We start from the raw sequence: 25,541 nt of genomic DNA, 5'->3' as shown, positions 1-25,541 counted from the left end.
CCCAGACAGCCCCCTTTCATCAGGCAGTCCTGTTCAAAGCTCATCTCACACTAAAGAAGTAGGTTACAAGTGTGAGGACCACACAAACAAAGAGGTGAACAGATACAAAGCATGGCATTCAAATGAGACTCATTTCTATTTGTGCAACAATATTACACACATTTTTTTTACATTGCAATTTAAATGACACCAGTGAATGATTATAACATTTATAAAAAATAAGTTGGCTGAGGTTTTATCTGGTAGCTTACACATGATTATACACCCTGCCCTCTTCTTTGTGTCAGTGTATAAAACTGGTACATTTTAGCCCTTGCCTTGCTCCTTAGTTGACCCAAGGAAAGATTTTTGTCTTTCTGGATCAACAGAACCAGATCCTTATATACAGATTGCTGAACTGAGGAAGAATATATATATGTATGTATAGATAGATAGATAGATAGATAGATAGATAGATAGATAGATAGAAAGGCAATAAAGTGATACTGCCTGGTTGCACTCTTTAGATCACTGATGCATATCACCTGGGGTTGGTGTGTTGTGGATGATGCTTCAGGATCACTGCAAAGTGATGCAATACTTGTTCCAGGCTTGGAGACAGGGAAGATAAAGATAGATTTTTAGAGAGACTAAAATAAATTCTGAATAATAATTCAATTGATTTAATTCTTGTAGTTGCTACTTGGCAAATAAATCTGATCCTGACTAATTGTTAATAACTGTTGAAACACATTTTATGACTTAGGAAACGCGAAGTGTACCTGATTTTAACTAGTCTCCCCAAGAGAGGTTTCCATCTGTGGTCCTCTGGCTGACAGGAAGATACGGAATCTATCAAAGTCCTCAATGTCTACCTCACTGTCAACGTCAATAAATTCCATGAAATCAGTGTTATACTTTAGCAACCTATCAAGCACACAGCCCACATGCTGAGCTTGGCTTTGACCAATGATATCCTTTGTCACTGCTGACATGAAGAATTTTTTTTACAAATTTCTTTCTCATCTTTAAAAGTGGTTACAAGGACTTTGACAGATTCTAAGTTGTCATTTGTGTGCTGAAAAAAAAGAAACACATGGCTAAATAAGTGAGATAACTTGCATGGTCATGACATACAATCCTGCTGCAAAGCTGTTGTTGTTTTTTTAATAACACTGACTATTACTTGCTCAGCCATTTTGCATAAAAAAGAAACAATATCAGAGCATGTTTCCAGCAATGAGCCTTAAAACATATAATATGAGATGTATTTCATGTTAACCAGTGATAAGTAATTCACAACACTGCAACACTGCTAACTTAAGTGTGACAACAGACGGCAGATGAGCGACAGCAAACTAAAGTTACTTAGTCTTTATTCCTATTCTGCGCTAGTAAACACATGGTCGTGGTGATAACTACATTTGCTATATTCAGAGCTAACAACAACACTGTCATTTTACACAACACCGCTATGGTTACGTACTGACTTGCTCATAGGCACCACAATGACTGTCGGAGCCGCTAGCTCAACTACAACAGTGGTACTAAGAGCCATTTCTGAATACTGAAAACTGAATTTTAGGTAATACATAAAAATGCTGCCAAAACAGATTAACTCTAACGAAGTATGGCACTAAAGCCAAGAACTAATACTGAAATTAAGGGAAGGATATGTTAGCAATGACTGTTACCTTAAGGTTAGCTAGGTATAGTAAGAAGTAATTAACAGCGCTTTAACTCAAAACTCCTAAATAACTCTTATATTTTATAAAGCTTCACATTCTTCCAGAAAGCTGACATATTTTCAATGCATTAAGATAAACTCATAAATGACACTTACTGTAAGGCAGACCTTCCCAAAGTGTGGGGCCCGCCCCCTAGGGGGGGCGCAACGCCATTGCAGGGGGAGCGCGACATGAAAAGGAAAAAACAAAAAGAAACAAAAAAAACAAAACGCTTGGACACTGCTAGCATGGGGCGCCTCCACAAACGCAAATCAGGAGATGAAGCATTGCTGAATATGTTTCCAAACCAACTTCATTCTAAGCCAAAGACTAGAAAATATGGTGACGCATATGGTTTCACCTGCACAAGTGCAGAGGTAGGTCTCCCCTGCATAATTGGTTTTCCGTTCGTCGGGAGCACGCGCTGGATTCTTCAAATCACGGACAAACAGTATCCCACATTCTTGATTTTTAGTTCACAAACACTTGTTGTAATAACTAACTACTCCTGACATTTTGGAGATGTTAGCTCTTTATACAGTAAAGTTACAGCGGGATACAAATAATGTCAGGCTGATCCTGACACGATTTGTTCCCCTGGTTCAAATCACGGACAAACAACATCCAACAGTTGTTTATGCTTTTGAACCCATTTTGCAGAGGGATTGAAAAATGTATTGATAGCAATGTTGAAAATTATTACACAGGAAAAAAAACAACTACATGTAAAACAATCACACTGTGACGCCTCTGCCTTTCTAAATGGAGGGACAGTAACTGCATGTGTGTATGTAAGCGTGTAAAACCTGCAGACAGTCAGATTAACAGTATTTTGTCTCTACCTGCTATTCTGCAATTCATCTCATGTAAACAATAACGTGCGCACAGCATGACGTGAAAAAAGGCACATACCTTTGACGTTGCGTGATTTAAAAAAATCTCCGTTTTCGGTGATTTGAAACGCCGTTTACGTGTGGACGAAACAGCTGCGTTTTCAAAAATACCCGTGTAGGTGTGGACGCAGCATAAAAGAGTTAGTAGTTTATTTTCTTACTACCTGTAATTTATTGCAGATTACTATACTAGATCGTATTTGCTTAATTGTTTACTAAATGTTTGAGGTGTGAAATAAACCGCAATGGAGCAAAATATGGGTGTGGTGGTTGGAGGATGTGCGCGTGCGTGCGCGCGCGCGCGAAGGGGGGGGGGGGGCGCGAACATTTTTCTTATAAACAAAGGGGGGCCCAGCAAAAAAAGTTTGGGAACCACTGCTGTAAGGTCTGACAACACTCTGACAACATACCAGGCGATGCACCCTCCATCTTTGTCTCTTGTTTCAGTGGCGCGAAAAGATAGGTATGCCATGTTGCTGGACAGAATTTAATTCAATTTTCAGCATATGCATTCTTTCTTACTTCATTTTCTGCTTTCACTTCAGTTTTATTGCCTTAGTCCACATGTGAAAGGTCAAAATTAAGCCTGTTTTCTGTGTGTATACTTAAGGTTATAGTATAGCCAGAGCCAGTAATTGGTATGCCATACATATTGGGAAATAAAAGATGAATCTTCTTTCAGAATTTTAGTACACCATACACACCTTGGCCCAATGTTCCCTCTAAGCTGCGCGCGTGCGCAATTGCGCACTGCTGGAACGGTCTCTGCGCACAGAAAATCTGTGTTGCGCACAAAAAAATCTAACCTGAATTGAAATTAAAATAAGTACGTTAACAATTCTGTTTTGCAGTGTTAGTCAGTAAGTGACTGGCTGCTCCAGTATGGGATTAGAACGATACCACCTTATCCCATAGTCCAGCCAATGATGCGATTCACATTCGTATATACGCAGCCAATCAACGTTGTTGACAGGCTATGACAGCGTCCTTATGTGCCGACACCGGTGTTTTAGCTAGCAAAGCGGCGTGGCTGATGTGGAGTGAAGCCACGTTAATGACAACGTGTACAACCATTGGAGATGTGAGCAGGACAGACGGAGCAATTGACGGAAACAGTGTGGACTTTATACCAGTTTTTAAATTGTGTTGATAGGCCACGTAAAACCAGTTATGATATATATATATATATGCAATGTTTGTTCTTTTTTCCTGAATACTATCGTTGTTTATATTTACTGCAGAAAGAAACGGTGAAAACGGCATTTTATAAGGAAAACGCTCTAAAGAACTCTCCGCCTGTGAGCATAAACAAAACCAAAAAACTCCACCCTTTCCTATTAGTGGAAAAATGTAACATGTCGACCAATCAAAAAATGATATGGCAACATGGCATTTAGTTGTTTAGGAAGGGGGGAAATTTTAGGAGTGACAGCGGTGTTTTGAGATGTGAGAGATTTGCGACGTTTAGCATGTTTGGAGTCTAAAGTTAGTGTGTTGTCTTGTGTAGTTAGGGTGTAGTGTAGTCACTAGTTTTGTTGTGTGTGTCAGAACAATGAGGCGACTGCTGAATGTTACAGGTGTTACGGCTGTGGCCATAAGAACACTGTGTGGGCTGTTTTGTTCTGTCTCTTTACTGTGCTTAAGACTCTTTGCAGGTCCATCCCCTAATGAAGAGTAGTGAGCAGCTGATTGGACCATGGAACACATGACCACGTTCAAAAAGCCGCTCTGACAGCTCCCGCGGGAGAGAGAGAGAGAAGCGAGCGAGCAAGCAGTTTGACAGCCGACGCGGTCCTGGCCCTGGTTTCCAGCCTATACCTTTGCTGTGTGTTTGTGTGAGCGTGTTCTGTGAGAGCAGCTCCTAGTGTATTAACTTAGTGCTTAGGCACCCATAGGCTGAAGCGGAAGGGGTGAGCCGCCTTTTTCTTTGGAACAGTTTTCTCCTGTTTTCCGGGTTAGGGAGCGAGGGTTAGTATTTGTCTTTCGTTTGTTTTGTTTCTTTTTTAGGGTTTAGTTAGTTTTCTCTGGTGGGACTTAGTTGGTTTGGCCTGGGTTCACCCCGGAGCTATGCTTCACTACCTTCAATAAAATCACCTTTTTTACTCACAACTGGTTTTGGATGTTTGGCTTGGGAACCAGGGCGGGTATTTGTCTCTCTCTCCTCCAACATTATGTGCGTCTCTACACGCCTAGACTAGGGGCGTAACACAGGTGTTACAGGAGTGATACATCTCCTGTTGTCAGGCCTGCAGGTATCAGGCTGTTGTTCTCCTTTATCTCATAGTGGACAGAAATTATTTTTTGGAGTGGCACAAATAATTTGTGTGGTATCAAATTTGATGCAGAACACCTGATTATTCTGTAAATAATTTGAAATGTTTATTTAAAAAACCGCCTTGGCTGCATTTTAGGTAAATAGCTGCAAAAAAAACTTTTTTGTTTGCAAAACTCAGTTACTTTTTTGAAGTAGTAACTATATAATTAATTGCCCAACTTTGGTCATTATATACTGTATTTTGCAGAGAGAGAGTTACAGGACTCTCTCCCAGACCACAGACTCATACTCATAATACAAGTCAGAGCTTTATAAAAAAAAAAAGGAGAAAAAAAAGAAAGTTGTGTTTTCAAAATTGGAGTTCAAGTTATTTTTTACTTCCAATAGTGTTAACATACTACACAGGTCATGAACAAGAGTTTTTTACATTTTCATTGTAAGTGGGCTAAAGCACTTAATTAAAAGTAGTGTAACATAAATGTAAATGCTGTAATTTGATTATTTTAATAAACCATGTAACTTGGATGGATTCGATGCTGGCGTGACCACAGTGCACACGTCTGCTGTTGCTCACAGTGGTCCACGGGACCGCTCAGGGAGTTTGTGTGTTCGCTCAGACACATGAAAAATTAGAAGGAACATTGCCTCGGTCCACATTACATCATAAAAATTTTTATTTGTTCAAAGTAATGAACAAATTACAGAGCTGCTAGTTTTAGGTCCTGTTGTTAGATTCTGAAAATAACACACAAAATGTGTTAAACTGTGCAACACATCAAGTGTGTAAAAATTTTTACACATCTTTTCAAAGTTTACACATTTTCTTACACGTGTTATGTAAAAATTCACACAAAATGTGTTATTAGTGTAACAACACATTTTTTGTGTCATTTTTTGATACATCCTTTCTAAGAGTGTACCTTTCACTTTTATAACATTTTTAAAAATGTTCTACTCCTTACATTTTTCATTTAACGAAAAGTAAGTTGGGTCTTATTCAGTTGATATCCTGTTAGATTCTGCACAATAACACAATAACAGAAGGACTATGAATTAAAAAACTGTCATATAAAAGTAACTCTATTATGAGTTTGTATTTAATCCAGATGTATGGAGCGCCAGTGTGACGTTTTTAATTGCTTAATATAACATGGACAGCATTTATGTAGTTAAGAGACTGAAACAATGGTGTAAACAATACTGAAACAAACTTACTTTGGAGGATTCTGGTCAACATGATTAAGCCTTTGTCTCAGGTTTCTTAATTAAAGTGTAAACTGGTGTATTAAACTGAAAACTGTGGTTATTAATTCAGAATTATTCTTAGACACTGAATTATTCTTAGGTTATACAAGTAATTAGATTGCTTCTGAAGGTACTATTTTATTGTGTATCCAGTTGAATATGTGCTTTAAATATGACTAATTATGTGCATTAAACGCACAGATGATCACTAAACCACTAATTACTTTCCACAGTAATTTGTTTGCACAACAAAACCTTTTATTTTGGAGATCTGTGATGTAAATATGCCTGTCTCTAAAGGGCTATGGACCAACATCTGTACTATAGGTTATAAATAAAAATAAATGGGGCAGTCAACAGAAAAAGTGTTTTTATTTTTTCTTTTCCCCCCCAAAATTGAATACAATTCAGTAGGCTCCATACTGAACTTAGAGGATAGGGCAAAAAAGTATCAATCTAATGCGCTAGTGTCAATCTGATACCAATACAAGCTTTGGTATCGATATTTTGATCAATCTGCCCACCTCTACCATAAAGCTCTATGGTCCAGGTAGTTATGGCAAAGATTAGTTGCTGCCGTCATAATTTCTGAGTTTTCATGGTTAACGGCATCTAAATAGTAAAGGCAAATTTAGGAAACACCACTCATCAATGTTCGTTTATCTTTCATGAAAAAAATACTTTTTTGTTTTGTTTTTCTGTCTCATTAGTTTCCCAATATGACATCACCAGTGCTTACATTTCATAATACATCTTATTATGATGAATAAAACATTAAATATTTATGACTTCTCACATTAAAAAAAAACTACAATCACTTAGTTTGGAAATGAATTAATAATTTATTTATTTGTATTTCGTTTTTAGAACGTTTATAATGTAAACGTCTACATTTTATAAATTTTTTCCTATGAAACAGAGGTAGTAGAATTTTAAAGTGAGGACAGAAAGAGCGACCTCCTCTGGATGAAACAGGCACTTCTGCAGATTTCACTTAGTATGTTACATTGTTGCTATTGGAAACGGACTCCACACAAACTGAGAAAACACCGGAAAACCCTCTGAACCTCTGTTACAGTTCATTCTCTGAACAGAAAGAAGTACAAAGAAGAAATAAGTGTGGGATATTCAGGCTTTGGATTTAAAATGAGCTCTCCTTTGTCGATGCTAAAGAAAACCAAACGCACTCCTCTGCAGGGCGCTCACAAAGAGCAAGGGTAGGTGATTAACTCCACACAGGCAGAAACTGGACTGTAGTTTTATTGTGCAAAATAAACGTATCAATCATGTCGCCACACTTAATTTTCTTCGACCTGCAGGAGCAAATCAAAAGTTCCTTTCAGGAGGAATCTGCTGAAAGGTAACGATGCACTCACAGACCACCAGCAGCGCTGCAAATTCAGTAAAGTACAAACACGGAATAAATAAATCCCAGCTAAAACTAGAACTACTTCTCTTTTAACCCCCTTAAATTAAAGCTGAGAGTCTGCACTTTAGTCACACTGTGATTGCTTGATTTAAAGTGTGTGGAGATCTAACAGTATTCATGTGTCAACATAAATAACTTAAATTGGGATTGTCAAAATGCAGCAAATCCTCACATTTGACGAATAATAATAATTGTATCTTACTGGAGAAACTGATCATAAGTTTCTCAGGTAACTTTTTTAGTTGAAAAAATAACAAAACATCTTTTATAACCATGATACTTTTTGTTTTTAGAATTTGAGGCTGAACTGGCCAATGAGCCTTCTGATTACTCTCACACTCCAACCAACGAAGCCTCCAACTCAAATACGGGAGCTCCATTAAAGAAAGGTAGGCATTAACACAATGCTTCACATTCCAGTGTCGAATATATCTTTTTTTATTTATCAGATACAAAATGATTATACGTTTTATTTTTCTAATACTTAACTGCTGGTTTTCAGGGTGTCCTCCGACCAACTTTGACCTCATGTCTGCCATGATGCAGCGAGTGACCCTCCTGGAGAAAACAGTGAGGAGCCAGGCAAAGGAGATAGAGCGCAAAGTGAGCATGCAACCCCTTCAACGAATACCAACACTGCCAGCCATCTTTAAACATGTTTAAACCTCACTTTATGGTTTCGTCATTCCTCCCAAGGATAAACAGATTTCAGATTTAGAGGAGAAGCTGGCGGTTCAGGAGAAGTCAGGTAATTACCTACAGCAGGCACAGACTTGAGTTCGATTTATGTTTGGTCGATCAAAGCGATTTTACGATTGTGTGGATTTAGGAAGCATGCATGACCCGAGGAGCAGAGATGATCTCGAAAGCCGGTGCCAACAACTGCAAAATCAAGTGCATGAGATGGAGGTGAGTAAGGTGTGTTCATAAAGTATGAGATCGTGATTTTATCAGTGTGGAGGTTTCACTGAGCTGCTGTCGTTGTTGCAGGACTTTCTGAACGATTATGGTTTGATCTGGGTGGGAGATACAGACTCTGGTGATCCTGCAGAGCGAGGTAGATCCACCAGTCCTGCAGACCTGCAATCCCTCCGTGTCTTTTGTATGTTAAAGCTGTGCTGTTTTTGTTTTGTTTTGTTGTCTTCTGCAGAGACTTCTGGTGCCAGAGGCTTCCACATAAACTTTGACCTCGTGCTGCAGAGGATCAGAGAACTGAACGTCCTCCTAGGGGAAGGAGAGTCTTTTGTGCAAATGACAGCGACAGGAGCACAGCTGGCAAAAAAGGATCCCATTCCACTGAGGCTCTACAGGAATGGCATTGTAATGTTTGATGGTCCTTTCCGCTCATATCAGGAGCACAGCACCCAGGTTAGCTACACTAAAAAAAGGAAAATCAAAGTCTCTATTAAACTGGAATCTTTCCTTGGTTAAAAGTAATCAACTCTTGGTCCCTGCAGCAATGCATGCAAGATCTAATGGATGGCTATTTTCCATCTGAGCTTCAAGAAAGATTTCCGGATGGTGTACCTTTTGAGGTGAGTCTCAGTTTCTTCTTCTTATTTTGTTTTTGGGAACAATCGAGTGTCTTCACAAAAATTCTCTTTGCAGCTTCATGACAGGCGATACGAGGAATTCCACTCTAGGCTCCCATGGGAAACGTTTCCTGGTGAAGGACAGGCTGTTTGTGGGGACAAAGATGAATCAGCAAGCTCGCTGAGTTCTCACTTACCCGGTCTGTTCTGCAAACGTCACCCTGATCAAAGCCACGGTGCAGATCCTCAGAGACTTTGCTGTCATTCTCATGTTTTCATCTGATTCAAAGGCAAGAAGCTGACCACGGATCAGTTCCTGAACAAGTTGCCGAAGTTGGTGGTGAAGGCCGGCCGAGTGATTGATATCAGGAACTCGCTGAGGGCAAAGCTGCAGGTGAGTCGTAGAGAAGCAGCAATTATCTATTTGTACAAATATACAGATGAGGACAAAATTACCAGCCACCCTACAAAGTTTAAAAGCTTCGTCAACATTTTCCTGAGTGCTTTTTTAAACAGAGCAAGAAATTTTTAACATAACATTTGTAAACATTGTAGTTTTCTTTATAAAGCATCAACTATTATTACTATTTCAGAAAAAAGCAAAAATTACCAGGATCAGTATTATTAGTTCCCTGAAAAACCATAGCAGGCGCTACTGCTGTGCAATGATGTTCTTTAACGTTGTAATGCTCGAAGCTAAGAAGTTGAAACTGAGAGTTAGCTTCCAATTTTCTCACATTATAAAAACTTCAGGGGTTTGAGCTGTCACCTGAGAAAGCATGCTACCAAAAACAAAAGAAATCCGTTCAGACTTATTCGAGTCGTGAATTATAGTCTCAAAGAAGATAATCACTAGAATCCTGCACATGAATGGACTGCAAAGCTGCAGAACAAGAAAAACTCCACTTCTGCAGAACAGATAACTTCATGCCAAACTTCACTGAAGGACAACCTGGAGAAAGATTTTAGATACTAGTAGCGCATGCTTTGATCAGATGAGACAAAACTAGAGCTCTTTGGCCAAAGAGATGCTTTTTATGTTTGGAGAAAGAAGTGAGAGACATATAAAGCAAAGAACAACGTCCCCACAATGAAACACAGTGGTGGCAGTATTATGTTGTGTCTGGAACTGGGAATCTCTTCAAGGTGCAAGGAATCATGATAAAAGGATATGTGAAGATTTGGGAACAAAATCTCAAGCAGTCACCAGTAAACCTGTGTCTGGGTTGTTGCTTTGTCTTTAAGCATGACAGTGCCCCAAAACATAGTCACCCCTGGTGAAGACCAGGCTCCAGAAGGCCAAAATGAACATTAATTGTCATTAATGTCATTAAAGGCCTGCACAAATCTCTGATTTCAGTTCCACTGTTTCTCTGTTTAGCAACACTTGGGAAAATCTTTATAGAGGGCCTAATGGTTAAGTCCTCATCTATATATAAGACAGCACTGATAATCAGTGTGCTTCTACCAGGGTACATCTGATGTGGACAGCAGCAGTTCAGTGATACTGATAGATACACCGTCACTGCAAGCGAGTACTGAGAGGTAAACCAAATGTTCTCTTTTATTTTTTATGTGTATAGCATAAATATTTGTCTAATCTGCCAGTTAACAGACTTACCAGAGGGTGTCAGTCATCACAAACTCATGCTGTGCAAATAAGCATGGCTTAAAAACATTTGCCATACCAAATGAATACCACATGGAAAAAATGACAAGTACAAAGTGGGTTAAAGGAATTTAAGAACACCACACTTGATGTAAGACCTGCTTAAATCCCGATTTGGCCACTGATCGTCCAGATTGTAGAGATTACTGTATGTGCTGATCTGAAAATGAGGGCAGCCATCAGCTGGTGACCGTGTTTGTGATGCAACGCTCCAGTTTTCACCCACATTTTTCTAACAACCATAATGCGTCATGGCTGCCACCAGACTGCAGGCTTTCAGCGCCTACCAGCCTGCCTGTAATGTCATCACTCTCAAGGTGAAGTCAGAAGACGGGAGTCACACTTACATAGTGAAAATGTCCCCGTCGGAAACAGTCGGTGACCTGCGGAGGTACCTGGACAAACACAGGTGAGGACACATCTCAATGCACTGACCGCACCGCTGCTTTTACAATCACGTGACCCAGCCTGCTGTTTGTTTGTCGCTGCACTACAGAAGGGGCGGTGTGTCCAGTTATGACATCATCAGCGCATACCCACAGTGCAACTATGATGATGACGGTCAGACGCTCCAGTCGTGTGGAATCGTGACAAACGCCACTCTACTGCTGCGACAGAGGAAACCTGATCCTTCACTGGCCGACGTCAACAAAGCTGTTAAAGATTAAAGAATTACTTTTATCTTGTTACATCAGTGCTGTTCACAGCAGAGCGGAGCATGAGCAGGAGAAGTAAAGGTGTTACTAATGTTATTAATGACGACTGTGTTCTGTGACAGTGAGGCCAAAAGCATTCACAAACCCATGACACTGAAACAAAATCACAATGAGCCATTATTCCTTTTGTTTCTTATACCTTTGCTCTTATCTTAACAGGGACACAGCTCAATAACACCAATATCTAATCAGATAATCACATGGCAGCAATTCAGTGCATGTAGACATGGTCAAGCTGACCTGCTAAAGTTCAAACAGATCATCAGAATGGTTAGTGCCAGATGGGCTGGTCTGCTGTGATTTTCCACACAACCATCTCTAAAGTTCAGAGAAAACGTTCAGTAAGCAGCAGTTCTCTGGGTGAAATAGAATGATTGCTTAGAGCTTATGGGAATGGAGCAGTAACTTGTTACAACCAAAATATGCAGAAGAGCATCTCTTAACACACAACACACAGAACCTTTAAGCAGGTGGGCTACAGCAGGTGAGGACCACACCGGCTGCTGTCAGCTGAGACCAGGACGCTGAAGTTACGATTAAGATTGGAAAAGTGTCGCGTGGTCTGATGAGTCTCAGTTTCTGCTGCAATACTTGGATGATACGGTCAGAATTCTGAGTAAACATAAAAGTAAGGTTCAGGCTGCTGGCAGTAGGAGCTAATCTCCTGATTTGTATCTTTTAAATAACAATGGCTTCCATGGACTCTGCATTATGAATGTGCAGCTGACACATCTGCAGGAACTCTTAACAGTCTGGTCTTTTCATCCTTTCTCTGCAAAGTTAAACAAATAAAAGCAATCTGAGACCAATTAAAACAAAACCAAGTGTCGAAAATCTTTATTTCTAAAATATGCAAATACAAACAAGGACAAAAGTATGAAAATATAAACATATTTTTTCCCTTTTGCAAAACATTTGAGATGTTAAGGCATGCGGAGCCCGACTTTTCAAAGAGAAATCTTGTGCTACTCAAGTTTAAAGGTCCCATGAAATGAAAAATGGCTTGTGTGTCCCTGGGTGGTGTTCAGAATAATAAAAGTCATTGTTGCATATTTTTATGTTAAAATCCCTTTCTCTTCCCATAAAGTGTCATGTTTTTTAGTTTTGTTTTCCCCTTTTAAATGGCTTATCTCACCGTCAGGACAAATACAAAACTCCATTCACTTCGATGTGACCCGTGATTATGGGGTGATCCAGCCAACCCCTCCACAGTCACCTCCACAGTAAAAACGCCTGAAGGAAAATCCCATCTCATCACACATCAAACCACAGAGAAATAATACAATCTAACAGACACTTCATGGGACCTTTGCACACTGTGGATGCTTGCTGAGACACGTTAGCACATTATTACAGCAACAACACGTTAGGAAGACCCAGAAAACTTTCACACCGAGTTGTCAATGCAAACAAAAAAACCCTAAAATAACAATAAATAATACTGAAGATTAATACTGTTTCTCATTCATACATTTACTCAAACAGTTCACCGCTCTGCTTGAATGCGAGTCTGCTGTCATCGACATGAAATCTACGCTAAATCCTACTCAGACTTTCACCGTGTTTTAATCATCTACCAGGGCCAACTCGAGCTTTGCAACACGTTTTTTTTTCCTACTACATTCAGTGTCAGAGGGAATGTATTGACTGTCCTACTGGTTGACACACTGAGTGAACGGTTATACTGGAAGAGTCAGCTGCAATCAGCCCTTTGTGGTTGGTCTGGGATGAAATTAGCATTGCAGTTGCAAACGCGACAGAAAGGCACATGTTGGTAATTCATTCAGGAGGAAGCCTGCAGCAGCGAGGAGTGCTCGCACACCTGCACGACTGCTTCGACTGGTGTTTCTTTGGTATACGGTAGGCCTGTTGGTGTGAGAAGCTGATTTGGTATTAAACCTCTTTTAGTTGTTATGCCTCATACCTCACAGCAGAGTCCAGTATTACAGTGTTCACCATTTTAAATGGCGCATTAGTAACATTTCCTTGCAAAGTCATTAAAAAAAGGGAAAAAAAAAAGAAGCAAAAATAAAAAAGCAAAGGTTAAATATTTTCAGTTGATTGTCAACCACTTCTCAGATAATTCCCCTTTGGAGGGAAATTAAATTTTAAATAAGTTATATTTGCAGGACCTCTACACAAAGAGTTTTCCACCAAAGTGGAATAAAAAGTATAAGACTGTTTTGGTAACTGACAGCATCATGTCGTCATTATTATAAAAACAAAAAACAAAACAAAAAAAACCACACGTGCGTAAGCAAACACACAGACACACAATGCTTAAGGATCAAGTATTAGAGGTAAGTTATTTTCTGTTAGCCCTTGGACTGAAATAGATGAACTCACTGGGATGGGGGCGGGGAGGTGGGGGCTCTGAGCTACAGGCAGGCTTGAGACTCGACATGCAGTCAGTCGAGAAGTAGAAGCTAAACCATATGGGCTTTCCTTTGTCCTCGTTTCAAGGAAATTATAGTCCAGTCCTCTGACATTCAGGAACAAAGCGTGGAAGAAAAGCCTGTTAAGAGTCCTCCGAGATGAAGAGGTTCCTGCAAGTTTCCTCCATCGTGGCTGGGTGTCGAGGTTACTGAGTTATGCAGTTTTCTCCCATGTCCTGAGCGTAACGGTCCAGTATTACGTTACGCAGCTCCTCGACATCGCGCCGGAGCTGCTGGACTTCGACCAGCTTCTTCTGCAGCACCTCAGGATTCATCCAGTCCTCGCCGTGCTCCAACACGGATGGGGGTGCTGGAAAAACAATGCATAATCGGTTCATCTCATCCCATTACATTTAGTTTAAACATCAAATTCAACACTACAGTGAAAACAGATGAAGGTCAGAAATAAAAACTCGAGTAGTGCTTACAAGTGAGGCCAAGGAGCAGGGACAGGTTGGGGTCTTGTCCCTGGGCTCGCTGGGTTAGGATGCTGCACAGTGAGCGCAGGTCACTGAGGCAGGAAGCAATCTCAGTATGCAGTCTCTTTGTGAGATTAGCCCCAGCTGGCTGCAGGACAGAGGAAGCCTGGTTAGTGCACTTTTGCTCTGGATCGCTCATCTGCTCCTGCAGCGTCAAATTCTGCTCCATTAGTTCCTGGTTCTGGGTCGACAGCTACAACACAATGATCGGCATCAGTGTTAGGAGTTGTCGAGCTTTATTGAGGACTCAGAGGTCTGATTTCTAAATTAAACAGAAACTGAGAAAGTTGGTGCTTTTTTGAAGATGGTGGTTAATATAGCTCACCTCCTTCATGGCTGTGTGGAGCTCTAACACGTTCTGCTCTTTGGCCAGCACCTCCTCTCTGAGAGCCTGAGAGCTGCTTTCTTCCTGAGATATCTGCTCCTCCAAAGCCTGCAAAAGAAAAAAGAAAAAAAGATTTAAAAATGTTGCACGCTACAGAAACAGCAACCACGCACTCATTCAGATTCCCTGTGAAGAGATAAACACCTGGATCTGTGATCCGAGCTGTTCCATCATCCTGTGTTGCTTCTCAATAACCTGCAAAGAGAAGAAATGAGCATTAAAACAACACCAACTTAAGCATCAATGAGGCGTTACCGACCAGCGTGTGCTGGATATTTTCCATGGTATTGATCTAACTTGCACACATGAGCACAGCAAATGCGGTACACACTGCAGAGAACATGCTGTAAACCACATAATACAGTCATTTCCCAGAGAAATACACACTTCCCTGTAAGTCTAACTCATCTGAACATGAACTTCCTCTAAGCTCAGGAGTCATCTGAGGTCAATGCACAAAGTGGGTTCTTTCTGCATCTTTACTTTGGGATAGAAATTACTTTTTAATAAACCTACATACAAATAGTCCTTAGTTATTCTAGTTTATCCAGTGATTTCTACACTCTGAATCCTGTCTTTGTGTGCTGCCCTGATCTGAAAAGGTGAACCTTCTTTGCAAATGTAAGACCACACCAAGCAGACCTTTTTGAGTCTCTGCTGCTCCTCTTTCAAACTGTTGTTCTCTCCTCTAAGCTTCTCAAAATCCAGAGAAGGGAGTCTGGCTCCATCCTCCAGGCCCTGCTGCACCCGCTGCTGCATACTGATGAAGACAAAAATAAAAACGCAGAACACTCATTATGCACAGTTATTATGTTTTCTTTTTACACTGAGAGCGAGGAGAAATAACATGCCTACAGAGAGGAGTACACATACTCAGTAATGGTGGTCAGCAGGTCCCTCTCCCTGCGTTTCTGCTCCTCCAGGTATGCGTCTTTCTCCTTCAGCTGCGAGTTTGTCGTCGCCAGACAGTCCTCCAGTTCTTTTACTTTCCCTTCTAGCTCTGCTACGTGATGTTCAGCTTCCAACAGCTTATTTTAAAAAAGCAAACAAACATGAGCAGGTTTAATGATTAACACATGTGCACCTGAGCAAACGAAAAGGAGTTAAGGTTTAGTGTCCTAACCTGTTTGTTCTGGTTCTGGTAGTCCTCCAAGGTGGGCAGGTCAGCGAGGTAGCGCTCAAGAGTCTCAATACGCTGCTGGTTCTCCCTCTTCAGTTCTGACTCCTTCTGACACTTTTTCTTCAGGTTGCTGATGTGCTTGTCTCGACTGCGGATCTGCAAACATAAACACACGTTAATTTGATAACATTCTCCAAATGTACTGCACAATACTGATTACAGCCCTTCTCAATCATCTGATGGTGAATAAAGGAAAAAGACAAACCCATCGTTACTTTTTAGTTTCAAAGAAGTTTGTTTAATGAAAAGAGGAAGCGTACTTCAGGCTTTGAGCGATTAACCCTGACTGATTTTTATCTACACGATATTGATTCTTGTGTGGGAGACAACAACTTCCCACTTGATGTTCTTGGGCTCAAGGACGTCAAGTGTTTTGCTCTGCTGTTAGCTAATATCAAATACTGGGACATGCTAGAGCAAAGTATTTGGCAGGGTTTTTATTTATATTCAAAAAAACAACAACAACAACAAAAAAAAACAACCATTGGCCACCATTAGGGTTTAAAAGTTTTCAGTCTCGATATTGTGGTTCTCGTGTGCATGACTCTTATAAGGACGTGTTGGGTAAGCACAAACCCTTTCTTCCTGTTTCTTCATCTCCTCCGTGTGCCTCTCGCAGGCTTCCTTCAGATTCTCGGTCAGTCGCCGCGTCTCAGCCTCAACTGCTGCGAGTCTGCGCTCTGCCTCTGCTTTCTCAAGAACAACAGAGTCTGTGCGCTCTGCAAACTGCGCCCTCAAGAATGCGTTCTCCCTCTGAGCCTCCTGCAAGTCAACATCAAAGACTCAGCTGAGTAAGATATGGGTGCAGTTAGTCAACATGACAGCAGTATAGTCCTAAGCATTGCTTTCTGGAGGCAGAGCATGTTTTTACTAACCTGTAGACGCAGCATATACATATCTCCATACGAAGCTCCTCTGCCCAGGAGGGCTCCGTGAACCTGCAGCTCGCTTTCCCTCAGACGCTGCTCCAGCTGGGCCATGTGCTGCTTTTGTCTGCGATCACAACCAAGTCCAACCATCAACAACAACACAAACATTCACAAAGCTTTGTTTTTGTAATTTAACAAAAGCAGTGAACCCATTACAAACACTTACCTCTCAATGATAAGCTCCTTCTCCTTTAGCAGGCTCTCGCTGGCTTTGACCAGCGCGTCCCACTTGCCCGACTCAGAGTGAACCGGTGTTGAGTATAGAGGTGGGTACTGACCCATTCCTCCACCCATTAGCTGTAACAAGAGAGGGAGAAATGCATTAAGTGTCAGTGTTAACTGAAAGTGGCGGACAAGTGATGAGGCACACCTGCATACTTTCCGCTTTTTCACACAATTCAGGAGTTAGCAACAACAGATCTAATGCTTTAAAGTACCAAGTACTGCAAACACCTCATGAATAACCTCTAGACACATCCAATTATTCATATGCAACACTAAAGTAACAACTACTTTTTTGTCAAATCAGATGGTCATGGGTCACTGTGCTATGAAATAATTAGCAGTGCCAGCAGTGCTTGTTTTCCAGTAAAACTTTAGATGACTAATGTTAAGGTTGTAATGGTACTACTAGTCTTATCAACACTACTTGGTGATTTGTGCTTTAACTGTTGATGTTGTATAAGAAACAAATTAACAGGATTCAGGACAAAGACAATGATAGTGATGCTCTTCATGCATGGGTGCACTCAGGACAAAACGGTTACTTTTAATCATTAACCCTTCGAGCTGCTGGCAGACTGCTGGAGTTTCTGCCTTTATATGCAAAAGACTTGTACTTATGACTTTAGGAACCATAATTCATTGTTTAGCTTTGTACGTGCTACACTGTGCTGCAGCTGCCAATTGCCTTCATGCACATATAGAAACAGGGAAGATGAACTTCTGATTCTAAACCCCAAATTATAAAGTTTGAAATACAAACTGGACAATATATTATTAATAAAACAATAGTAAATGACACCAAGTTTCTTTATTTGTTCACTGCCAATAGTACAACTGGTAACATTGGAGAGGATCAGTATTCTTATGATCAATAAATAAGCTCTGGTACCTGTTTGATTTCTGCTTTAGTGCCAACATCTTTACATGAAATACTTATATTTTTAGGGCCACGCATGCCATGTTTATGCTGACAACATAACAGGTTCAAATCTGCACACAGCTAGCCACCTGACAGTGACAGAACAAATAAACTGGCATAACAAATATATTCCCAAGAAACATGAACACGAGCCTGTCATCTACTTCTTTTGTTAATCTCAAATAGGCTATGTATGTTGAGGACAAAAACACTTATTGGGAAAGGACACAAAAAATTATATCTAAGCATTTAAAATACAATAAATAACATTATGCATTAGAAATGAGTGAATGCAGCTCATCGATCTCGGCTTTGAACCAGCAAGAGGTTATACAGCCTGTTCATATAGTATAATTACCTCTCAATACGATCAGGTTTAGCTTGTTTTTGTTCAGTGTTAGTTCCAGAAAAACTGCATTAGTGTACTTAAGTGTTCATTTGTAAGCAAAAATTTGATAGTGCTAAAAGTCACTCTCAAAGTGGCGCTCGGTCAGCATCGGCTCCCAAACATAACAAAAGCCAGTGTTAACAAAAGATCGAATAATTAAATATATCTGCAGACAGCATATAATTGGTTGAAGTAGTTGAAATTTAAATTTTGGTTATTGATCTGTTTAAAATCCTGTTTTAAAATAAACTTAAATGTGTATTAGACCACATTTTATATGTAATTAATAAAGAAATGGGAAAATCTATACATTGTGTATAGAAGCTATTCTTTTGCCAAGTTTTAATCTTTACAAACAAACAGCTACTCCACAAATCTCCTTCAGTTTTTTACATTTTCCCAGATACATCTGAACCCATTTAAAGCTGCCTTTTTTGTTTTGCCACCTAGCAAAATACATTGTGTGGAAAAAGTGTCACCAGATACACTTGAAATCCAACTTGTTGGTCTCACTTTCTTTACCAACAATCTTGCAGCAGTAGATGTTTCATATTGAGATACATACCTGCATTTGTTCCATTTGCAAGCGTAAGCTTTCCAGTTGTTTATGCTGCTGTTGCTGCTGCCAGCTTGGAAGTTCACTGCATCTGTCCTGCCGCAGCGGCTCATAACCTTTGGAGCCTGCGTGCTCTCTCAACAGAGCCTGCGTCTGAAGGCTAAGAGGACTCGTATAAACTCCAGCAGATCCGGCCACACCAGGCTGTCCGCCCCTTTGATTAGAGGCTTCTGCAGTACCGGGAACACCAAGCCTAGCTTCAGGCAGAACTTTATAGCTGTGCTCCAAACTTCCTCTGTAGGCCTCAGACACGTAGTCTGGAGTGTCTCTAATCCCGGTCTGTAACCGGAGTCTCATGTCAGGGCATAACCCACCCAGGAGGGCTGACTGATTCAGTGTAGGTTCCACAGCAGGAGTATCAAACCTGTGGCCCTCGTCCAATCGCGTGTGGTCTGTGGGGAAAAGCGAGTGGTCCAACCCATTCACCAGACTACGGTATCGACTCAGGCAGTCGGGTTTTACCCCGACGGGATCTCCTCCCACGCCAACTTCAGCATCCAAGTTGGGCGAAGATGCTGATTTGGAGAGAGAGGAGGACTTTGACGTGGTGCCGCTTGGGGTTCTGGAGCCAGAGGAAGATCTGTGACCTTCAGCTGAGGACAGGCAGTCCTCCTGGACACATGACTGGGGCTTTGAGGCCGGGGCTCCGGCCGTGGATGGCATGACATGTGCAGTGGGTATGGGGATCTGACTGCGGATGGGCTGGAAAGAGGGGCTGCTGCTGGAACTGCAGAAATCTTAAAAAATAAATAAAAGAAGACAAACATTAGAAACAACATTAAGAGGATTTCTCTCACTCTACAAATGTTCCCTGTTAAATCAGTGCAGAATATCTGGAGCGCTACCGCAGGCCATTTTCTCTATTTTCAGTCAGCAGTGTAAAGTAGATGCAGCAGGGTTTACTGGTGGCCTACTTTGATGATGAGGTGTCACCGCTGAAAGAATTAAATGGCTTTGACTGACTCAACTCAGGGAATAGGCTTATAATAGACTTAAAGCACTGCACAGAATTAGAGCTCCGTGTTACATGACAAACATATACTGTGTTTACTGTGTTAATAAAGCTGCTGATACCTGCCTGAAACATGTACAATTATAACCCACTATAAAAATACATTACTGCAGAAGGGCAGACAAAAAAAATTCAGCCCCTATAATTAGCAAAATTTTGACAACACACATGGTGTACTACAGCTTCAGTAAACACAGAGTACACTTTACTAAGCAAGCACATACAGCAATGTTAATCTGGAAGCTTCAGAGATGATAAATGACTTTAGGAACACAGGAAAACCCAACACCAGCCATCTCCACAATCCTCAACAAACGTTACACAACTGTTTTACCAGCACTACGAACCTCAGAGAAGTGTTGAAGTCTGAAAATCGGGCAGTCACTCGAACACAGCAAACGTGTTAAAGGCTGTGGCATGTTTTCTAACAACAAGCGGAAGTGAGCAGAGCGGCAGAACGCTTTAAATCAAAACACAGAACACTCTTCTGCATTTCCTGAGAGCAACAGAACAACCTGTGAAGCCAAGACTGACAGCCGCCTGACGAGCAAGCCCAAAGCCGTATTGTCCTCCAACAGAAGACCTCGCCTTTACCGAGCCCTGAACGAACGCATACAAACAGGCACACGCAGGAAAGGTTAGGGGGTATTTATAGCCCACCTCTCAAGTTACAGAGCAATCTGTGGGTGCCGCTTATTTAAGCACCTTGCCTCCTCCCACTGAACCACACATCACACGTGTACCTCCAAAGTCAAATACTGAATGGGATACTTCTACCTCTTACCAGTTTAAACCAGAACTGATTTAAATTAAGACACCCTGAATAATCACTGCACACAAAAATAAATAGCAAACATGCCAAAATAGGGTGGGGGGAAAAAAAGAACAAACTTTTTTTTTTTTTTTAAACATAACACATCTGATATAAAAGAAGCCTCAAGGCTCCACCGAATCACGACTGGCTAGAACATGTCTGAACTCCTCAGCAAGAACAACCTTTGCTAGACGTTTGCTCAACACACATTCCTACCCAAAGACATAAAAACCCCAAACTTGTTCATTTATATACCAAATCTAGTGTATTTCCCACTTCACGGTGACTCTAAAAACTCATTATCGTAGCTTTTAGTGAAAGACACTGATAAGATATCATTGTTAACAATGCCATTATCTCTTCTGCCTGCTGGTCTGATTCTTTATCAATTCCCTCATTGATTCATGATCAATCATCCAAGTGCATAGATTTTCAGCTTAGACACAGATGTTTTACTATGCCTGAATCTGAGCACAGTTTAGAAACAGAGTTTTGTTTTTTTAAAGGAGGTGTGCGTGACTATGATGTGCAAAAACTTTTTTCCATGAGTTTGATGTCCCTCTATAAAATATGCAAAAGTCAGGAAATCATGAAGGCCCAGATTAAAAGGAACTGATCAGCTTGGAGCCACAAGAATGCAATGGACTAGACAATTTGATACTGGTCCTAAACTGGAAGCAGTTTAATTCCAAACCCTAATTAACTGCTATATTTATAGGCACTGCCATCAGTCTAGGTGGTTGGAAAAAAGCCTAATAGCTGCATTACTGGATATATTAAAGCCGGTTTCCCACATGCACTATAGCCTGGAACGTTTCTAGATATCATCCAATGAAAAGTCTCTCAGCTCCAAGTTTGCCTATGTGAGAACAGAGTGGACAACGGTCAGGTGAAGAAGAGCACAAAACTGTAGACAACGTTTAACCAGATTCTCCCAACAATGTCTGGAGACTTCTCTTTTGTATTTTAATTTAAACTTTATTCAACTTAACAAACTGACATCTTGAGAATATGATATGGACCAAGGCAGGAAACCAAACCTTCCAGAGAAAAATCCAGAAAAGCACTCAAACTACTCAGGATTGTACAGTGGGTCAGTGCTGCTAGTTTAGCGCTGTAATAGCTAACAACTATTGCTATAAACGAAATTTGCTCAGGCAACACAACTCAATACATGAACATGTGGAGGGTTGGACAAAATAATGCAAAACTAGCAATTAGTGTATCTAATAACAAGCCTGCCAACCATTTGCTTGAATACAGCTCTGACCGTTATAGGAATATTGTCTTACAAGCGCCGAGCTCAGCGATTAACATGTTCAGGAGGTGTAAGATAACCCTGGCCACCTCAATGGCATCTGCTTTCATTTATTTCAAAGACAGAACACATGCATCTACTAGTACTAATAACTGGTATTTACTGGAAGTTTGAACATTTTGGTTGTTTCTTATTGTATCTTTGCGTGTGTGTTATTTGTTTATGCTCCACTGACTGTACTGTTGTCTTTCTTGGCCAGGACACTCTGAAGACATTTTTTCCTGGTTAAATAAATTTTTTAAAAAAAGTTCTCCACAGGTTCTCTTAAAGCTAAGTGATAGAAAGCCAGGAGCAGAGATTGTTTAATTCACCATAGTGACAGGGAGAGCGCCAAAACACACATCAGTTTACTCAGTGTGCTGGGACACCATCACCTCACTAATATTTTTCCTTGTCCTTGACAATTGCCTGGCAATCCACCCATAAATACCAGCCCAAAGCCTACAGTGCTGCTACTCTGCAACCTATTATTTTGTAATGTTTCCTTTGGAAACAGGGACCACCCATCCCAGCTGGCCATCCATTAAACACAGCCTTTCAGTCCATTATTTTTTCCACTAGTGCACACACACACAAGCTATCAAACCATTGGGAGATTCCTATTTTAAACATAACAATGTGAAAGCAGTGATATTCCCACCACAGGCAAGGTACAGCCTTGGCATTCAAACATCTCCTCTCACTTAACCTCAACTCTGGAGCAGTACAAGCTGCACCTTGGGTCAGTTTTGGCTGGGGAGTATCTCTGTAAATGTCCCAGGCATCAACGGTGAATCATGAACATTTTATCACCCTATAAATAGCCCTAGAAACAACACCATGGACAACACAGTGTGTTCCAGCTTCATCTCCCCAAAATTGTTGAGTGCCAAGCATTACCTAATTTAAATATTTCATGACTGCGCTCAACTTTCTAGTGAGCAATTTTAAAGAACAGAGGTTTAAGGGTGCACAACCATTAGAAAAAAAACCCAACACTGTTTAATGGATGTGTTTAGGTCACTGCAGTGAGACAGTCTTCAAAACAATGTTACACAACAGGCACTACAGGCAGAGGAAGAACAAGCAAAAGTCATCACCTTCTGCACTGTCAGATGCTGATGTGCCAAGACCAGTGTCCCCGCTGTCTGATGTTCCGGGCCGGCGGCCAAAACGGCTTTGGAACTTCTCTGACACAGCTGGCGTCTGCCACTCCATGTCAGCAAACCGGGCTAATGCACATTTGTGAAAAGGGACAACGACAGCAGAGCAGAACATCAACACATGTGGAAATGATGCAGGGCTTATGCACGGTGACAGCAGCATGTCAACTTACCCGCTGGTTTGGATTCAATATATCTCTGCGAGGTGGTCATTCCATAAAAGACCAGTTACCTGGTGGAGACAAGGAAAGAGCATTATTGTATGGTACGGGACACTGAACAGGTGATCAAACTCATGGAATAGCTTTAAATTGGAACATGTGTAAATTTGTTTACTTTACCTCACTTAAACAAACAGCTGAACAACTGATGATCTATTTTAAACAATAATTTGACAGAGGCTGGCAGACTTTTGTGCCCACCGTAGAAAGCCTGTCTGCACATTGTAATTATGAACTGGACGGTCACGGGCTAGGACACAGCAGCTGTTAGCTACTGACTGATCTGCTCACCTATCAAATTCATCTGCCCATCAACAACCACCACACACACTTTTCTGGGTAGCAACAAAAATAACAACATGAGCACATGTCTTCTCGTTACATAATGTCTTACACAAACATCTCTATCCCTACGGGAACCCTATTGGAACTTCCAAATCAATGGTGACAAAAGAATGTAATGATGGTGGGCACCAAAAGGCTAAGACACCCCCCACTGTTGTTCAAACTAATCCTTTTCTGTAGCTAATTCTTAAAGGAAACTACTGATTACCAGCCAGGGAACGCTTTAAGCTAAACACGAGTACACGCTTAACTGAATGTACTAAAAGTATTTTTGTTAGTCGGCCGAATGAGCCAATCACTGCTATCCCAATCTACCTATTTTGTTAAAAAACACACACACACAGACTAACAACTCGTTTAAGATTTGAGCAGCGATGCCCTACACCGTTAAGCATTTTAGCTAATCCACGACAAATCAGTTTCCGCCGAACAAGCTAGCTAACAGCTAACACCGCTGCGGTTTGCCTAAGACTCCGGAGTTCACATCCACGATACGTATCTGACTTCAGCCTGCCGTGCACACTATCGTAGATAAGCCGGTTCTCCACGCTGAAAGAACGGCTACTTTACCTTCGGTTTCAGATAAGGACTGAATACAGTGATAAATCTCGGTTTCGGGCTCTGGATCCGAACCCTTCGCTGCTGCTGCTGCTGTTGTTCCGCTAGCCAACTGATCTCCTCTGATGGCAGACAACCCCGCAAAGACACGGTGGAAGCTTGTTTAATATTACAGCGCCGCCCGGTAAATTCGGGGAGTGGGTGCTGCTTCACAAACCGCTGCGGAGTTTTCTGCATACACCTTGTTACACCTCCACTGATGGTACACACCGACTTCAAAACTATGGGAGCTGGTGTAATAGCTTGAAATATTACCCTCAGAGCCAGATTAATTCACAGAATTTTTATCTGTCATGTGACCAAAAAAGCACTACAGCAACACACAACGAACGCATCCAACCAAGTTGCACAGAGAAGGCAAGAATAACCTAGAAGAAGACTTTCGCAAGGGTTCAAATGTGTTGAAGCCATTTTTAAAATACCTTCAATTGGACTACAAAATGTTGATTGGCACTGATGTGAACACTGTAAACTTAAACACAAGAGGTCAATGGCAATGAATTATCAAGGAATTTTATTTATAGAGCATATTTTAGTACACGTAAACTCAATGTGCTTCCTATAAAAGATAGACATCAAAATTACACGGATCTGTACGTAGGGCAATAAAAACAACAAAAGAAAACGTTACAAAAACATTAAATACAAGCGAACACGCACACACAAACACATACAGTGTAAGTCTATGAAAGTAAAAAGGGTTTTGAGTCTGCTTTTGAATGTAAACACACTTATAATTGACCTCAGGTCAGCGGGCAAATCGTTCCAAAGAACAGGACCACGGTTTCTGAAAGCACACTTTGATGTAATACCAGGAGTAGTTAAAAGATCTGCGCCTGATGACATGAGAGGTCTCACTGGGTTAAACAGAAGGAAGTTAAAGATAATTCAGCGTGGAACTGGGAGCCAATTAAGTTATTTCAATAGATGTTCAAGTTTCCATGTGCGGTTAAGGACTCTGGTAGTGGCTCAATCCACTGATCCTTTGGATAATCTGGTTAACAGAGTGTTACAGATTAACCTGCTTGACATGAATGCATAGACCAATCT

At 41.0% G+C, this 25,541-nt stretch overlaps 2 protein-coding genes and 1 long non-coding RNA gene across 6 annotated transcripts; 1 reads left to right on the top strand and 2 right to left on the bottom strand.

The window, feature by feature from the left end:
* Window positions 1–7,031: 7,031 nt before the first annotated feature.
* On the top strand, window positions 7,032–12,263 carry ubxn11 (UBX domain protein 11). The gene is made up of 14 exons (XM_063485830.1): window positions 7,032–7,336; window positions 7,439–7,479; window positions 7,842–7,937; window positions 8,051–8,151; window positions 8,245–8,296; window positions 8,378–8,457; window positions 8,539–8,605; window positions 8,699–8,916; window positions 9,006–9,083; window positions 9,157–9,280; window positions 9,371–9,474; window positions 10,552–10,625; window positions 11,015–11,158; window positions 11,246–12,263. The coding sequence occupies exons 1-14, from the start codon at window positions 7,266–7,268 to the stop codon at window positions 11,415–11,417; spliced, it is 1,422 nt and encodes a 473-aa protein (XP_063341900.1). The 5' UTR covers window positions 7,032–7,265; the 3' UTR covers window positions 11,418–12,263.
* LOC134636056 (uncharacterized) lies at window positions 8,037–11,344 on the bottom strand. 2 transcript variants are annotated; one of them, XR_010094997.1, is made up of 3 exons: window positions 11,097–11,344; window positions 9,278–9,468; window positions 8,037–8,106 (listed from the first exon to the last, which is right to left on the bottom strand). It is a non-coding gene; the product is annotated as an uncharacterized LOC134636056 (long non-coding RNA). The 2 variants fall into 2 exon arrangements; XR_010573859.1 differs by having other exon boundaries at window positions 9,278–9,500; window positions 11,097–11,180.
* A 27-nt stretch (window positions 12,264–12,290) lies between the features above and the next one.
* On the bottom strand, window positions 12,291–24,552 carry cep85 (centrosomal protein 85). 3 transcript variants are annotated; one of them, XM_063485827.1, is made up of 14 exons: window positions 24,444–24,552; window positions 23,481–23,539; window positions 23,245–23,376; window positions 18,971–19,758; window positions 17,040–17,170; window positions 16,820–16,937; window positions 16,521–16,706; window positions 15,888–16,040; window positions 15,638–15,792; window positions 15,407–15,524; window positions 14,909–14,959; window positions 14,705–14,812; window positions 14,329–14,572; window positions 12,291–14,210 (listed from the first exon to the last, which is right to left on the bottom strand). In XM_063485827.1, the coding sequence occupies exons 2-14, from the start codon at window positions 23,518–23,520 to the stop codon at window positions 14,047–14,049; spliced, it is 2,388 nt and encodes a 795-aa protein (XP_063341897.1). In that variant the 5' UTR covers window positions 23,521–23,539; window positions 24,444–24,552; the 3' UTR covers window positions 12,291–14,046. The 3 variants fall into 3 exon arrangements, with proteins under 3 accessions (XP_063341897.1, XP_063341898.1, XP_063341899.1); XM_063485828.1 differs by having other exon boundaries at window positions 14,329–14,467; XM_063485829.1 differs by lacking the exons at window positions 23,245–23,376; window positions 23,481–23,539; window positions 24,444–24,552 and adding an exon at window positions 20,381–20,573.
* Between the last annotated feature and the right edge of the window lie 989 nt (window positions 24,553–25,541).

The sequence above is a fragment of the Pelmatolapia mariae genome, linkage group LG10_11, assembly GCF_036321145.2.
Source record: "Pelmatolapia mariae isolate MD_Pm_ZW linkage group LG10_11, Pm_UMD_F_2, whole genome shotgun sequence".
NCBI classification, from domain to species: Eukaryota; Metazoa; Chordata; class Actinopteri; order Cichliformes; family Cichlidae; genus Pelmatolapia; species Pelmatolapia mariae.
This window is presented reverse-complemented; position numbering and strand designations above follow the sequence as displayed.